General features: G+C 32.2%; 2 protein-coding genes across 2 annotated transcripts in view; one reads left to right on the forward strand and one right to left on the reverse strand.

Moving 5' to 3' along the window:
• Positions 1–8,295, reverse strand: part of LOC148597695 (transmembrane 9 superfamily member 1-like) — a 36,531-nt gene extending 28,236 nt beyond the window's left edge. Inside the window, exons 1-3 of the mRNA XM_088560085.1 lie at positions 8,016–8,295; positions 5,743–5,832; positions 3,453–3,534 (exon numbers count right to left, since the gene is read on the reverse strand). Coding sequence (XP_088416211.1) covers positions 3,453–3,534; positions 5,743–5,832; positions 8,016–8,108 — 265 coding nt within the window. The 5' untranslated portion in view covers positions 8,109–8,295. The remainder of the gene's footprint in view (positions 1–3,452; positions 3,535–5,742; positions 5,833–8,015) is intronic.
• A 275-nt stretch (positions 8,296–8,570) lies between these two features.
• LOC148597696 (homeobox protein dve-1-like) overlaps positions 8,571–15,912 on the forward strand; it is a 38,785-nt gene continuing 31,443 nt past the window's right edge. Inside the window, exons 1-2 of the mRNA XM_088562614.1 lie at positions 8,571–8,963; positions 14,219–14,324. Coding sequence (XP_088418740.1) covers positions 8,877–8,963; positions 14,219–14,324 — 193 coding nt within the window. The 5' untranslated portion in view covers positions 8,571–8,876. The remainder of the gene's footprint in view (positions 8,964–14,218; positions 14,325–15,912) is intronic.

Genomic DNA, 15,912 nt, shown 5'->3' on the forward strand with positions numbered 1-15,912 from the left:
AGTTCTTTTGGCTAGATGTGATGTATCAAATCCTGAAACTAGGATTGTTTGAAGATAACATAGCAGAAACTGAGATTAAAGGATCTAGCCAAACGATAGATATTCTTTCTTTCGGATAAGATCAGATATAAAGTCAGCCTCTTACGAGTGAAGGTCAGCAAGCAGAGGAACACAATTAGTTCCCATTGGAATGACGACCATTTGTTGAAAACCGCATCCACCACACTAGACAAATATGTTGTCGATAAAAAATTTCAGCATTTTGCAAACATCTTCTTCTGTATATTTGGAAGATGATTTGGAAATATTTCTTACTAATTATGAGGAATCTCTACCAAAAACTATATATTTGTATCTAGGTGTACTATCTTTTTTTGAAAAACAACGATGTGTAATGTTTTCACATCAGGATTTTAACTGAGTATGGGGAAAAGACCAAGCTTGAAAAATCATACATTTTAATGCTATCATATTCTGATAATAGTCTTGAACTGATGGTCTCCAGAAGATCTTTCGAGTTTTTCAGGATCCACATTAAATTAATACCACTATGAGAGTAAAAAGTGTTGTGGTAGGACTGCAGACCCTCTTTGACACTTGTGAGTATAGAAGTTAAAAGTTTTAAGAGAGGTTTGGTGGTACATTTTGCAGATCCAGCTATGTAACATTGTTTGTATGGATTCTTGTGGAGTTTAGGAATCCAGTACATAGACGGTAAATCACAGACATCATCTTTGGTAGAGAGACCAAAAGAGGATAGCACAGATTTATGGTTTTCCACAATCTCTTCTTTGGAGAGTGTGGTAGCAGTATAGGTCTTATCACTGCTATTATTTTCATGTCTACCTCTGATAATAAACATTTGATGTAAAATGTTTTGCTGACAAAAACAATGTTGTTTTGGGCTTTGTCTGCTGGTATGACAACATATTTGTCATGTATAGTAGACAATGTTTTTGATACATCGGGGTCTTTGAAAACTGATGTAGCATTGGCAGTGACAGACCTACTTAAAACTTTCATTTGTTTCAAAATTAAAGACCTAAAGGCCTTTAACCACTCTGACAGAGAATCAATGTCTTCTTGTTCTCGTTTTAATCATTTTCATGTGTATTCCTCCATGGCATCCACAAGAAATTTAAAGTAAAAATTCCAATTTATGGAGTGTGGTTCAGGTACTTGGGACCTTTAGAAAGGATATTACACATAGATTCGTTTTTGATGATGGTTAAATGTCCTGTAACAACTTGACGAGAAGGACCATATTTGAATTTTTGCAGGAAATGTGGATTAGCTTTGAAGTCCTCAATCTTGAGGTTCTGCAACAGCTCTTAATAATTGAAGATTTTGGATGCAATGGGTGAAGTATAGGAATATGAAATAATTGGCATTGATTTGTCTTTGAAATATGGAGGAATTTTGTTGGTAATGTTTTTGTGATGGAGGACGTTAGCCAAATTAACTGCATCAATACTTTTGTTGACAAATGGTAGTGGAGGAAATGATCGTTTTTCTTCATCTTGACTTTTCACACAAACTGATTTAGAGAGTCTGTGGAAACCAATATCCAAAATGAAATTTTGATTTGAAAAATTTGACGAAGTGTACAGTACAGTTTGATAAGGGTTTATTTTTTGTCCAATGAACTTTTGAAAGGGGAGACTTCTTGGAAAATTCTAAATAAATTGGCAGCAGAATTTTGTGATGAATATTTTCTCCACAATTCGTGGTAGTCTAACTAAAGAGGAAGTTGATACCAGACATCCACCATTATCGCTTAAAGAATGGATGACATAAAGGATGGACAAGGTGACTTCAATATACCACCCACTAACAGATGAGGGCACATTGTAACATATCATGTACAAGTTGTCTCACATGCAAGAGTAATCAAGGGAACCAAGATTCTAGCGGAAATCAAAAGAATGTAATCCAGGGACAAAGATATAAATATAGCATAAAAAGAAAATATTTGGATTTTTCTATGTATTTCACAGTCGATAACAGGCACCCCCTGCACAAAAATCATTTATTTCACTTTGATAACACTAAGATTATGAGAACCTCCAAAAGATTTCAAATGAAAGAGTTATCAAGGAAAGCAAGGTTCTAGTGGAAATCAAAAGAAAGTAATCTAGGGACAAAGCCAGACATGGAAAACAGACAAACACAACAAAGAACACAAAGTAACTAAAATAATACATACAAAATAGCAAAAGTAAAAGAGCAACTTAGACTCCACTAAAAACTGGGACCATGGACCAGGTGCACCGGTAGGGTAAGCGTCCTCTGCTTTTCCAGAAACACCCGCCGAGTTGCTCATAAAAAGTCAAATCCGAGGTAGACAAACGAGGAAAGGAAACCACTGACACATTGAAAAAAGAAGCACAATTTGTTCCCATTGGAATGCCGACCATTTGTTGAAAAACGTGCACTACACTGGACAAATATGTTGTTGATTAAAAATTCCAGCATTTTGTAAACATCTCTGTATATTTGGAAGAAAAAAAGGGGATGCCAAAATGTTCAAAATTGCTAACTCAAAAACTACATGAAAAGAAAAAAATATTCACTGATCCATTCTCAAATTATCATCTGGAAACTGTTAGGGAACTCACACACTTGCTGCATATACCTGCAGGGTATAAAAACCTAAGGATAATCATACAAAGAACTGATATCAGCTACACCGAAACATGTCCTGCTCCACCAGCTGCACCAGTGGTGAAATACATGATACAGTGTCATCAAGAACAATTTATTCATATTTAGTTCCATTTGACCTTCCAAATGTGGCTTCTTTAAATTTGTTAATAAATCAATTAAGCTATGTTAAACCTGTGCCAAAAATTAGGAGAGTAAGGAATTCACTTTGCCACAATCCAATAACATTTCAATGAATTTGGAAAAAAAAATTACATAGTCACATCTGCAGGTAATAACTTGCTTTAATTCCTTACAGTATAAAAAGTCCTCAATACAGCAGATTAAATGCCTTGTGAATGAGAAACAACATTTTTAGCTGTCATTACTCTGTTTTTGACTTCTGGTTAAGCTTAAGGCGGTATCTGTTTGGAATTGTAATTAAGGCTCCCGTATTAATTTCTGGATTGTAACTTCAAAGATTCTGATGTACCGTTGCATGGGTGGATGGATTGTTACCACCTACAGCTAATTAAAGGGATGTTTAATGTTTTTGAATTTACTTTTAACCAACTTATTTTCCAAAATGATTTATTTTTTGCAAATTTCACTTTGAATAAGACTAATACCACTTTGAAAGAGTTGAGTAATGAAATTAACAGCCCTGAAATTGAATGGACATTCTAGAATATTTGCAAAACTAAATTGGTTTAGCATACCCTTTCCCCATCTGCCAATGCCATGGATGACATATTTGTAGCTTTTTTTCCTGCCTTTGCTATGTATCTTCAATTTACCACAGTACTTACGTTTAAAATGAATATCATACTCTGAGAGTGCCATACGATCTCCATCTAGAACTTCTCCTAAAGTTAAACTTTTATGTTCAATCTACAAAAAAAAAAAAGAAAAACATGAGTAAAAATGTTAGTTTATAGCTGATAATTTTGGCATCTTGTTAAGGATTTGATGTAGTGCAGTAGCACAATCTTTTTCAAATTAAAAGCTAATCTTGCATCGCTCCTCATTTTCAAAACAAGAAGTGAAGTAACATCGGCTTTTAATTACAATGTACATTATGCAATAACAATACCAATTGGCACATTTTAGTCAGTACTTAAACAAGGTATATTGTTTATGTTTACTCATTTGACTATGTGTGTTGCACAATAAACAAATGTTGAAATTGTTGTTCTTCACAGCCTCAAATGATTTCCTTGTCCAAGTCAAAGTTTTCTGCAAGTCCCTTGAATTAGCAGCATGAAACTGTAACAACTGCTCCCCAAATATACTGTAAAAGGGCAAATACATTTTAGTAGCCTTCATTCCAAGCCAGATAAGTTTCCGCAAAAATTGAACAAATCTTCTAATTACTACCCTGCATGCATGATTTTTCTCCCCATAATGTAATGAAACAAGATGCTTCATCATAAAATCTAGATACATGTATCTAGATCTGAAAGGGGCAGGTGTAGTTTTATGCATAATATTTTAATCACTACTTAAGCTAGATATACATGTAAATGTAAGATCAATCACATACAAGTTTAATCCATTTTGATCTGTGTTTGTTCAAAATTTTATTGTAAAAGTAAAGAGTTAAGAGTCAACAAGACAGTCAAACCTGTGTTACCAGTAATAGAAACTTTTTAAATAATGTGTATGAAATTAGCACTTTGCAAGAGTTATCATTCTTGATTTTTGAATAATAATGTACAATGTATGGTTTTCTCAAAAATATGAATTGAATTTAGAAGGACAAAAGTTACATGTACATAAAAACATATGTAGATTAAAAAAGTATCCTTTGTTCAGCAAGTTTTTCTACATCACGAATCACTTCTACCATGTGCAATGTCTGATTTTTATATGGACTGATATTGGTACTTAAATGTAATTTTTTCTGAGTTCATCGACTACCAGTAATAAACATGGTCTGATACAACCTGACTTACTTTACAAAAGTCAGTCACTGGACATTTATTACATGTAGTTGTGAGAGTAAAACTAGTCGAGTATATTATTTAAGTTGTTTTAGATTATGTTTTAGCTACCATAAAAACTTAAAAGATATTCATTACTTTATCACTATCATGTAAAATATTAAACTAATGTCTTAAAGAGACAAGAAACAATACAACCTGTAGAATGTATGAGCCGATCAAGAGTTACATCAAGTTAACGGCAGTATTGCCCACTTGGTCTGATGGATGGGCAACTGATGACAGTCTAGTGTTCCCTACACACTATTATGGGAGTGGAGGCATGACCATATTTGAGTTTTGTGAGTGCCCTGCTCTTTTCAGCCAATTTTCCATTAATATATTTTATGCATGCAAGATGTGCTTTCTTATTTGCCTCTACAGTTTTTTGCCCACTTTTTTACCTTGACTACCCTTCCCTTTTCAAAAGCTGTATGGAATACTATTACTGACTTGTGATGGTACTTTAGTACATTACATCAGTAATTGAGATTAGAAAGGCCATGTGACATCAAGTTCCAGCTGGTAATGTCCCATTTACATCAGAATTCTTTTACAAAGAGTGTTAAGAATGGTAAATGGAAATAATATCTCTTGAAAGCCATAAATACATGTATCAGTGTAACAGACTTATGAATCAGGGGTTTGAGGAAATAGGTCTCAAAGGGTCTCTTACCAAATTCTTATTACCGGTAAGATATCAGTCCTTGGTTGAAAAATACTCAGTTTCTTCTAAAATAATGAGAAATGATTTTTTTTTTTATATTTACTCTTTGAGCTGATGTGACTGCTGATTTAACGATAATGACAGAATTGCATGCAAATGCTAAAAACTATTTAATCTCCACTGGCATATTCACAGCCCAATGAAAGAGGAACATTTAGCACGATGTAAAATCTAGATTTAACCCATCATTGCTTTTGAAATGCCTGTACCAAGTCAGGACCATTGTGGTACCAGCTACTCCTGTGATGTAATATCTGTTTTGCCAGATTTGTTTTGGACTCGATTTGATAATGGATTGGATAAATATTTTGTACTTTTGTTGATACCCTTATCATAAAGAAGGCCCATTCTCAAAATTTTAATCTCAATCACTAGTAAACATCTTCTTACCTTCTTTGGACGACACACAGGTAATTGGTAGTAATGATAAGTTTCATGAGGATTGAAATATGGCCCAACTTTATTCACATACAGCAAAACCTGTGAAAAGAAACAAATTCCATACAATGTCCAGTGATTTTGAAACCTTGAATTTATCTCAGAATATATGCCGTTTCCTCTGCCAAAATTATATCAAAATAATGCAAAATTCTAAAAAATTCGCAGTATGCTCCAGATTTTTAGTATTCCAAATGGGTTTATGTTCTTTCAAAAAAAAACAAACAATATCATATCAGTGTACAGAAAAATGAATCCAGAATTGAATTAGTGGTAGGTACATGTACAGGTACATGTAGGTGTGACTTGTGTATCAGGTCCGTTTGCCGTAAGTCGATTAGGGTCTGTTCGCCTTATACATGTATAGATATTTTTTGTTAAAAAAAAGAAAGGAAGGCAATATTGGAAAATGCTTACACAATTCAAAGGAACATCGCAATTGGTGGCTACACAAAGAAGGTACCAAATGAATTATATTATAATATTCCTGATCTATTTTTGTAACGAACATGTACATATATGTATTTTAATTACAACAGTCAGGAGATCAATTTCTTTGGTCTTTTCTTAGATTTATTTCAAGACAACAGACTTTCAATTTTTTAATATGTAACTATTTCACCATCATAGCGTCTTACACTACAAATGTTCATGAACATGTATAAAAATGAAAGTGTAACTTACGAAATTATAAAATTAAACATAAAGAAAAAAGAAAACAGTTGATTATATATTCATAGTTACCCTTAACATGCATCCAACTTTTTCATAGACGACAAAAAGTTTTTAAAATCAAATATGTATTTTTCTTTCTTGTTGCCATGGCCATTCTCGACCCTAATAAGCAGATATTCTTACTTTAAATCATATATCTGGATATTATTTCTAGGCTGAACAGATCAAGGTGAAAAAGTAATATGGTGAACAAAATTCATGGAGAACTAACTCTGATTCTGTGACATGCATGAACTCAATCTGAAAATCACTTCAATAGGGTTCCTTTACTCATTAATTTGTGTTTGTTCCATCGAACACATTTGTAACTAAGTTACTTACATATACGTTAGTGATAATCATTTTGGATTGGGCTTGTATTGACAGGACTATCAAGAGCTTTCTGCATGCGACTGGCTTTCAATCCTTCATAAGCCACAAGATGACTAATTTGCACAATGTTGTATGATTGGTAAAGTATACAGCCAGCCTTAATCAGCTGCATTTGAAAGATATCTCTTTAGCCTAGTTGGTCAAAGTGCTGACTATAGAACAAGATGTCCCAGGTTTGATTGCCACAGCTTCATCTAGATGACTGTTCATAATAATGAAACAGAAATTTTCTGACGGCACTGTGACAAAGACCATTTACTTACAATGCTGGACAAAAATCTATAGGCTATGAAAGATTATGATACAGACCACAACAGTTCTAAGTTTGACCAAAATTCATTTCTAAAAATTTGTCCATTGTGATCATTATCAAACATTGTTATCGATTTGCTGAAAAAGATGTGAGCAAGCATTTTCAAGAATGCAATTTCAGTCCAATTCATCCCATTGAATTTGCCCCACAAATTGGTATTCATTTAGCCCAAAAGTAAATTCCAGGTATGTAAGTAAAGAAATAAATGACTTAGAGTACAAGGAAAGTTATCAACCTTTTCTTAACTTCATTTCAAGAAAATTTCCATATTTTCAATTTAACACATTTTCCTGGCCAGAAGCACCTCAAATATAACTCCATTGTTTTTCCGGTTATCTCAGTAGGGTGGCAGCCCTGTGATGTACATGTACTTTGCTGTCTGGCTAGAAGTCTAACTTTTTGTATAGCACATTGTTCTGACCCCAACCTAGCATATCAATATTTAAAAAGGAGGGTTGTAGGGTCAGTGAAAATTCATACTATAAAGTGACTAGATGTTCAGAAAGGAGAATACTACAAGGATGTAGGCATCATGATCTTGTTTACAGCTGCTTCTCCCTAAACTAAACTCCAAGGCTTGGGACTCGACTACTTTTCCTTTTCAACTGCATATACAAACATACATAAGAAAGAGAGCCAGCAATGTCTGTTGGACATCATTCTTTTGTGAAAAATTACCTAAACTTGCACAAGCTAACAAGGTGAAACAAATGGCCAAGTAGGACATAGGCTGTTTTTTTTTTGTCGTTACTTACTATGAATGCAGATCATTTATTTGTAGCTTATTTCATTCATAAACAATTACCTTGTCATTATCTTTGTATTTCGTGCCACCGGCATTGCAACTCTTCGTTGAAAGACATGCCAACACGACAACAAACGGGATAATACACTTCATGTTAGCGAAATTTGAGCTTATTTCATGCTATCTTTTAACTCTTATTGCAGAGATAGTAAAATTTTGACCTTAAGAGACTACAACAACTTATGAAAACGGGATATGCATAAGAAATTGACTAAAATTTGCAGTTTTCGATGTTTTTTCCCGATCGAACTCCGTGATTTCTGCTGATCAATATCAAAGCGAAGCTTGAAAAATGATAGGAATGTTTATCTACTTCTAAACGTTTTATCGACTATGACCAATTTACAGTTAATCTTTGTGTATTTCTTTTCCGGCTTAGTGAAATGTCAATATTCATGCGCTGTTGCGCGTACTTATTTAAGACAAAATGTTCTTTTACACTAATTGATACACATTTACAGTAGAATCAATAAAATCACATTAATCATCATTAATTTTGAAACTGTCATGCTTGTAAAATGACACAACGGCCCAGGCACCTGCTAAAATAGTTCCGCGGAATGATTTATATTGTTATGTGAAGAAGCTCCTTAATCCTCTTAACTGAAGACTTGAGTATATCTGGCCATGGTTAGGGACTCGTTGTTTACAATAATGTTAGACACGGGAGACTCATGTCTAACATTACCCTGCAGAGTGAGCGTGCAATCGTGATACTTTGATTTGACATATTTGTCCATAAACATTCATGAATTACTTGATGGAAAGTTGACTTTTTTCAGCATCTTTATTTGTTTAGTGGTACCATATTGTAATTTAATCTTTAGGACATTTTTGGTGGATAAACCACTTAAGTGTACAATGGACTTTCATGCAGCTATGGAGACATTCGCAGAAGCATGGGTTGCAGCGAATGTGCACACAGCGGTCAACACAGATCCTGGCCAGGTAAACCCCCCCTTTCGACTATATAGACCTGTGTCGCATGTTGATTTGGGATTTGGACATCTTGTACTTATCGTGGTATTGGGCTGTCACGGACCAATGAATTTGATCTTGTATTTCATGTCACATTATTTGATTAATTATCCTCATTGTTTCTTTGTGTAACGCCGTAATGAATCAATCACTTCTCGACAGACAAGTCATGTAGTTTTCACAGATTTATTTTGTTATCTCTTTGTTCTGTATATTTAATCATGTTAATTTCCTTTAATAATCTTACATCTTGTTTTTATCGTGCTTATTAATATTTCTCTCTTCCATATTTATCATATTCATGAGGTATTTGAAATAGGTTCACATCGAAATACATGTACTGTGGTTAAGATTTAATGCCTTGTTTATCAGTTAGACAAGTGAAAGCATTTACTTGTATATATATAATATTATAATTTCAAGCTCTCGAGTTTTCTCCAATTCATTACTACTGATTTATTAGGCATTCAACAACTTCAGTACAATGTTTGTACAATCTAAAAGAAAGTTATACTTGTACATGCTGTATTTGTTTAGAAAGCTTTTCGTTGCAATTTGTCATTTTTTAATACTTTTCATGCAAAAAAAAAACTAAGTTTGATATTCCTGTCTAAATTTCCTTTAACAAATATTTTCTACGATAAAGAATACATGTATAACTGAATTGTAACAGGTTTGTTTATTTTAAACATTTAGCTTAATCAATACTAAAAAAAAGTGTGTTTTAGAATGAATGTGGAAAACATTGATTAGGAATATCAAACAGAAAAATGTCCATTCAATAAAGATGCATGTGAATCAAGTACATGTACACTGTAAATGCAGTCCGACATCTAAATTTCAAATAACAAGCCCCTTCCCTTAATCATAAAAGAATTTTTATAAAGGATACATTGGCTTGGAAGCAAAAGTTTTACAAGCCGGTCGCTATTTTTACCAGCATTGGCTGGTGGGCTGGTCCCAATTTCGAGGACTAGGCATGCATTAATAATTCTGACCCTTTGCTATAGTATATATTGGCTGGTTTCTTAAATTATTGTTAATTGTCATTTATTTTAGATACAAATGTACAGGTAGGATGACATTGTCTTGAAAAATTAGCCTTAAGTGAATCAAGATACCTTTCATGTACATTCAGAGTTAGAAATAGTAGCCTGCCCGCCACTGGCCCGAGACTGGCAGGGCTGGCTAATTTTAGCAAAAATCTATATAGCTATGTAGTAAATGTATTGAAAATTTGATTTCAGGATTGGCTAGAATTTGAGTGAATATAGCATTATATGTACCTATGTATGTATTATGCATTTTTGATAGTGGTAAATGATTATAAGGATTAAAACAGGAAAACCTTTTTGTGCATGTACATGTATCAGCTGAAAATTAATTATTTTCCCTTTTTTGTACACATAACTCACTTGAACAATGTACAATACAAACATTGTACATGAACATATCTTTATTTAATCAAATATTACAATACATGTACATGTACGTGAAAAAAAGGTAAAATGAAAACAATTTATTACAATTCTGAGTTCATGCAAAACTGGTGGTTCTTCTAGAATCCTGTCAGTTTCATCTAACATCCCTAGTGGCAACTTTAAGATATTGCTGGTTCTGAACAAAAAATCGTTAGATTTTGTCATTTAATACTGAGAGAACCTACAATGACAGGGAGAAGTGCTTGTAAATTACATGTTTCAAAAATAACAATAATGATATTTTTTTATGTAATCTGTTACAAACTTTTTCCTTGTCAAGAGATTATTGAGCAGAAACAATGAAGAGTATTTGCTCATTTCAACCCTTCAGATTAGACCCTGATTATATACATAAAGTAATTTGTACAAACAATTTGAAAATTTATTCTTCTTTCACTGATATAAAAATATATTGCATGAATTTACGGACATGATGACCACTCTTTGGTTTAACGATTTGAAAGCTGGAATTTTCAGATCAGAGTACTTTTAGTTAGGTATTATCCCTTCTTACATGTACTAAGAGTATAGTTTATCCCTTCTTACATGTACATGTACTAAGAGTATAGAGTTTATCCCTGAGATAAGGATAAATGGCCAGCTGATCTTTTCACAACCTTTACTAAGATAAGATTATAATAATCTATTAGAAAGTGTGATTACATGTACATGTATTAATAAATTGATTAGTGACATCATTTAGTGTACCAACTGTGATTTGTTATACAGATTGTCCTAAACTTGTGTTAACAACCATAAATCCTATGAAACAAAGTGTTATTAAACAAATATAGATTGATAATTTTTGCAAATGATTTATTTTTTTATCTGATCAGATTTATCTGAAAAAAAATAATAGAAGATAGCAAAACTAATTGGTGAATATTTGTTTAATGCTCATGTACTTTGTATGCTAGACATACATACATGTGCATGTATTATTGTATTGAATAAATAATACATTTCTTTTAATCATGACTAGTAGATATTCACTATGTACTGCTTCCAATGACTTCGTAAAGTTTCTTCAAAGTAAAATTCTGATACATGTACATGGAACATCTATACAATTTATAAAGCAATTAAACCCTGATGTTATGATTTCAATGAAGTTATCCCCCCTTTTCCCCTTGGCTAATTGTTAATTCCATTGATAATTCCTGTCAATATACAGGTACATGTAATTTGGCATGATTTATATCCTGCCATAAGTTAAGTGTTCAGGGTAATATACAAGATATACCCCATAATTAAAATTAAACATTTTGATACATGTAGGAACCATTTTTGTACAAATTATTGACAATTAAGATACATTTTAAAAGCAATTTTTAAGGTTCTTAATCTTCAAAGTACAAAAAAAAGTATTGAATTGTGTATTTTTGTATATCAATTTATGATCACTTTTATCATTTAAAAGTGTCCGTGCCAAAAACAGGCAGGTGGTGGCATTTGACAAACTTTGTTCATCTGTTTCATATCAAAAATGCATCCTTTCTCAAAGTTAAATGTTGTTTTTTAGTTGACTGCAATTCGCAATTAAAGAGAAATAAATTTACACAGAAAACATTGAAATTCATTGATAAAGGGAGATAACTCTTTATTTGGGCAAATATTTGGTTGATTTGTTAGACAATTTTAATATCATTTTCTGAGCCATCCATTGTCAATTAAAACATATATTTGAAATACATGTACATACATTTTATATGAAATAAACATATAACTGGAACTAAAAATTTCAGTGGGAAAACAATTGCATTGTGGACAGCTTCTAATACCATATGTACAATTATGTTCCTTTTATGTTGTGTTAGACCATAATTATCTGAGAGAAAAAAATTAATAAATAAAGGTTTATCCAGTCTAATTCCTCAATACTGTAAAATTCTACACATTTCATATAGATTTATCTGAGCTTAATCAAAATTGAAATATACGACCATCTGTGACCCTATAAATAAAGTGACACAAAATTGACGAAAAATGATCAATCCCTAAGCCCACAAGCCAATGGGATTAAACAAGTTCGAATTAACACACAATGGAGAGATCAACCTGTTTGTTTAGTCCAGTATTTGATGTATTATATGAAGATCAATGCGAGCCTTTGTTCGGTGATTAAAAAAGAGGGATTAAAGCCCTTGGGGAAGTTAAACACCTTTTAATATTATAAGTCAATTTCAGAACTTAGGATAAGCTGATTGAGATCTAAACCTAAAAGAAAGGGCGCCTAACTGGTTTAGCGACTTGTTGTTAATTTAATAAATAAAGCTATTTTATTGGTAGGTTGGTTGTTTGTGTTGAAAATTATCAAATATTATCATGTTCATAAGAAATAATTAAAAATTACTTTTCCATTTAAATGTCTAAGTTTGAATTTCTAAAGGTATGATTTATTTACAGTTGTTCCTTGATAACTTAATTGCTTAATTCTCATGGTTTATGTTTTCTGTGTGAAAATTTGATTTATTTCTTATAGTTGTGGCAGATTAAAGAAAAAATTATTTATTTTGACAGTTGTTTTATTTTTCACTTAAATTGTAATACATTCTTCGTATTTTTCATTCAAATTTTTTTTTAACTGCCATCAAGATTTTTTCACTTTATTTTGAAAGTACAATATTATTCTTAATTTTTTCATTAATAACATTATCTTGTGCTGCCAGCAAATTTAGGGTAAAATAAGTAAAGCTGGTAACCACATACTGGTACATGTATATGTGGAATTGTTATCTTATTTCAACTTTCTTTTGAAAAGAAATTTCAAACTGATGCAATTTGCATGGAAATAAACTTGTAGTATACCTGGACAAAGCTTACACCCTGATATTTCCTACCCAATTAATTTTGATGGGTCAGATTGAAGAAAATGGTTAGAACAAAAATTATCTACATGAATGTAAAAATATTGTTAGTGATTCTAACCTCATCTTTTTTTAATGGGGAAATATGCATCATTATCTTTAAAATTGGGAAATTTGGAATAAGCTTACAAAACATTGAATTTGTAATTAATGTGATTAATTTTATAGAGAATGTCAAGAAAAAGACAAGATTTAGTAAATGTAATTTGGAATACTGGCAGAAACACTATATCCATGATACATGTATTCTACCCTTTAACAAAATTGAAATAATTTACCTTATTTGGGGTTATTAGTGAACCATTTTTGGGCAAACTTGGTAACTTTCATCAGAGGAAACAGCCTTTTTTCTTAGGTAATTTATAGCAAAGAGGATAACAACTGCCTTACATACATACATTTACATGTATGAAAAAAAATGTACATTGTACATTTTACTTGAAAAAATATTCATATTTATTTATTTATCACACAGTCTGGTACATTTAGTGAGTGAAATCATGGTAAGCTGTCATGTTGGTCTGACACTTTCACTTTCCTCAGCCTGTTTTGCTTAAATACCACAATGTTATTTACTCCTTTATAAAAACTACTCAGTTTGGTCCAGTTGACTTTTATCAGTTTAGGATTTTAATTGTCACCATTTCTTAGTACAATTCTCATCATATGTTAATAATATAAACCTACATGTATTCACTGTTTGTAGCTTCTGATTGTATGTTACAGAACAATCCAGTCAATATAGAAACTTTCAGAACCTTTTTCAGACATGTACATGTATGGATTTAGGTGGATTAATCTATATAGATGTGTATTAATATATTTTTTTTACACACAAATTTATGTCAATTTGATATCCTCCCCCTTTTTTATATAGATAAACAAACAACAGGGTATGGAAGAGCAACCAGCACTGGTTCCTAAAGACCCCAAAACTGCAGCAAGCAATCAACAGACAAGTCAGACAACCAGTCCTAGCCCAGGTTGGTACTGCAATGTAAATTGTATATGTACTGGTATTAAATCAACGTTGGCATATTTGTGATAGAGAAATTGAGAATGGTTTTTGTACACAGTATATTGGATCAATATCAAGGGAAACCTGTCTAAACTGAACCCCCTTTGGACTAAAAAATTGGTTTGGTTCAGACAAGTGTTTTGTTTATCAAGGTTCAAAATACATTTGAATTGATTTAAGGTGGTAGACATTGGGTAAGGGATATAATTCTTAAAATCATTGGAATGTTTGTATTCAGTATTTTACATCAATCTTATGTAAGCATTTATTAACTTGGATTCATTTTATTCTGCTTCAAACAAAAGCTTGAGAGGCTTAGGTGAAATTGAATATGATACAAACATATCACTGATTTCATGAGTTATGTCCCTTACCCTAGGTCTACCTCCTTAAAGCGACTTTAAAAAGTGTGTGGTTTACTATGGTTATCCAGGGTTCCAGGGTTCAGGTAAGATTGGTTTTACTGTATTGATACCACTAAAGTTTACATAATTATACTCATTTTCAGTTTGAATAACAAACAGGGTTTTTATCCAAAAAAAACCTTATTTTAATGGTAAAAAATTATAATAATCAAAAAGCTGTTACAAGCTGGAATAGTTTGTCCTTTTTTGCAACATATGTTCAGGGTTCAGCCCCTGCAGTTTTATCAAGCTACTCCCTTCAAAACATTTTATTAGCATTACAAATCTGTTGAAGTGGTACTTGTACATTTAGATGTACATTTTTTATAAAAGTTTACATAGAAAGCAGTCTTTAAGGTGTAGTCATGATTTTATAGTTAAATGTAAGTGTCATTCTAGATGCTAAAAATGATTTCATGTAGAAAATTTTACTTGTTACATCCAAGAGAAAGAAATAAACTACAGTAATTTTCTACTGATGTGGAAAAATTCCTTTTGTCCAAATGTGCTGTATTGATATGCATTTTAACCACATTTTAAACTTCCTCTTCATGTGTACAGTCTCCAATTACTTAATCTACTGTTTTGTTGGTGTCAGTTGTGAATTGAGCATTTGTCATTACAGGAAATTCTCCTGCACCAGCGTGCATGTTTATAGTATGCAGGAGGTGCATATTAGATTCCTAGGCCTACATATTTAATTAGTGTGTGGTAAAGTCATTGCAATCTCTAAATGCTGAGGGGTTAAGTTTCTGATACTGTATATTAAATGAAAGGCATGAAAACTAAATTAACAATGGAATACACTACATGTATATACATGTCGAATGATTGTCTAATCACATGTCACTTAATGCATTTTGTAATTTCTTATCTTGAGACAATTTTTAGAATTCTGAGAATATTCATTTATTGTTAGAGTTTGGTTTTCTGTATGTCTTCTCCTGGTTTGATTGTTAGAGTTTGGTTGGTTGTATGTCTTCTCCTGGTTTGAAAATAGTTAAACTCTGCTTTTGGATATGTGTTTGTCAGTGAAAGGTGAGATTTTGTAAGACCATGAAAAGAGTACATGAAAGTGCAGAAATTTAATAATAAAGATTTCTAGATTAAAATTACATGTATACATGTACACTCAACAAAAAGCGATTT

The sequence above is a fragment of the Perna viridis genome, chromosome 14, assembly GCF_037379345.1.
Source record: "Perna viridis isolate PV_CMFRI_1.1 ecotype Kerala chromosome 14, ASM3737934v1, whole genome shotgun sequence".
Lineage (NCBI taxonomy): Eukaryota > Metazoa > Mollusca > Bivalvia > Mytilida > Mytilidae > Perna > Perna viridis.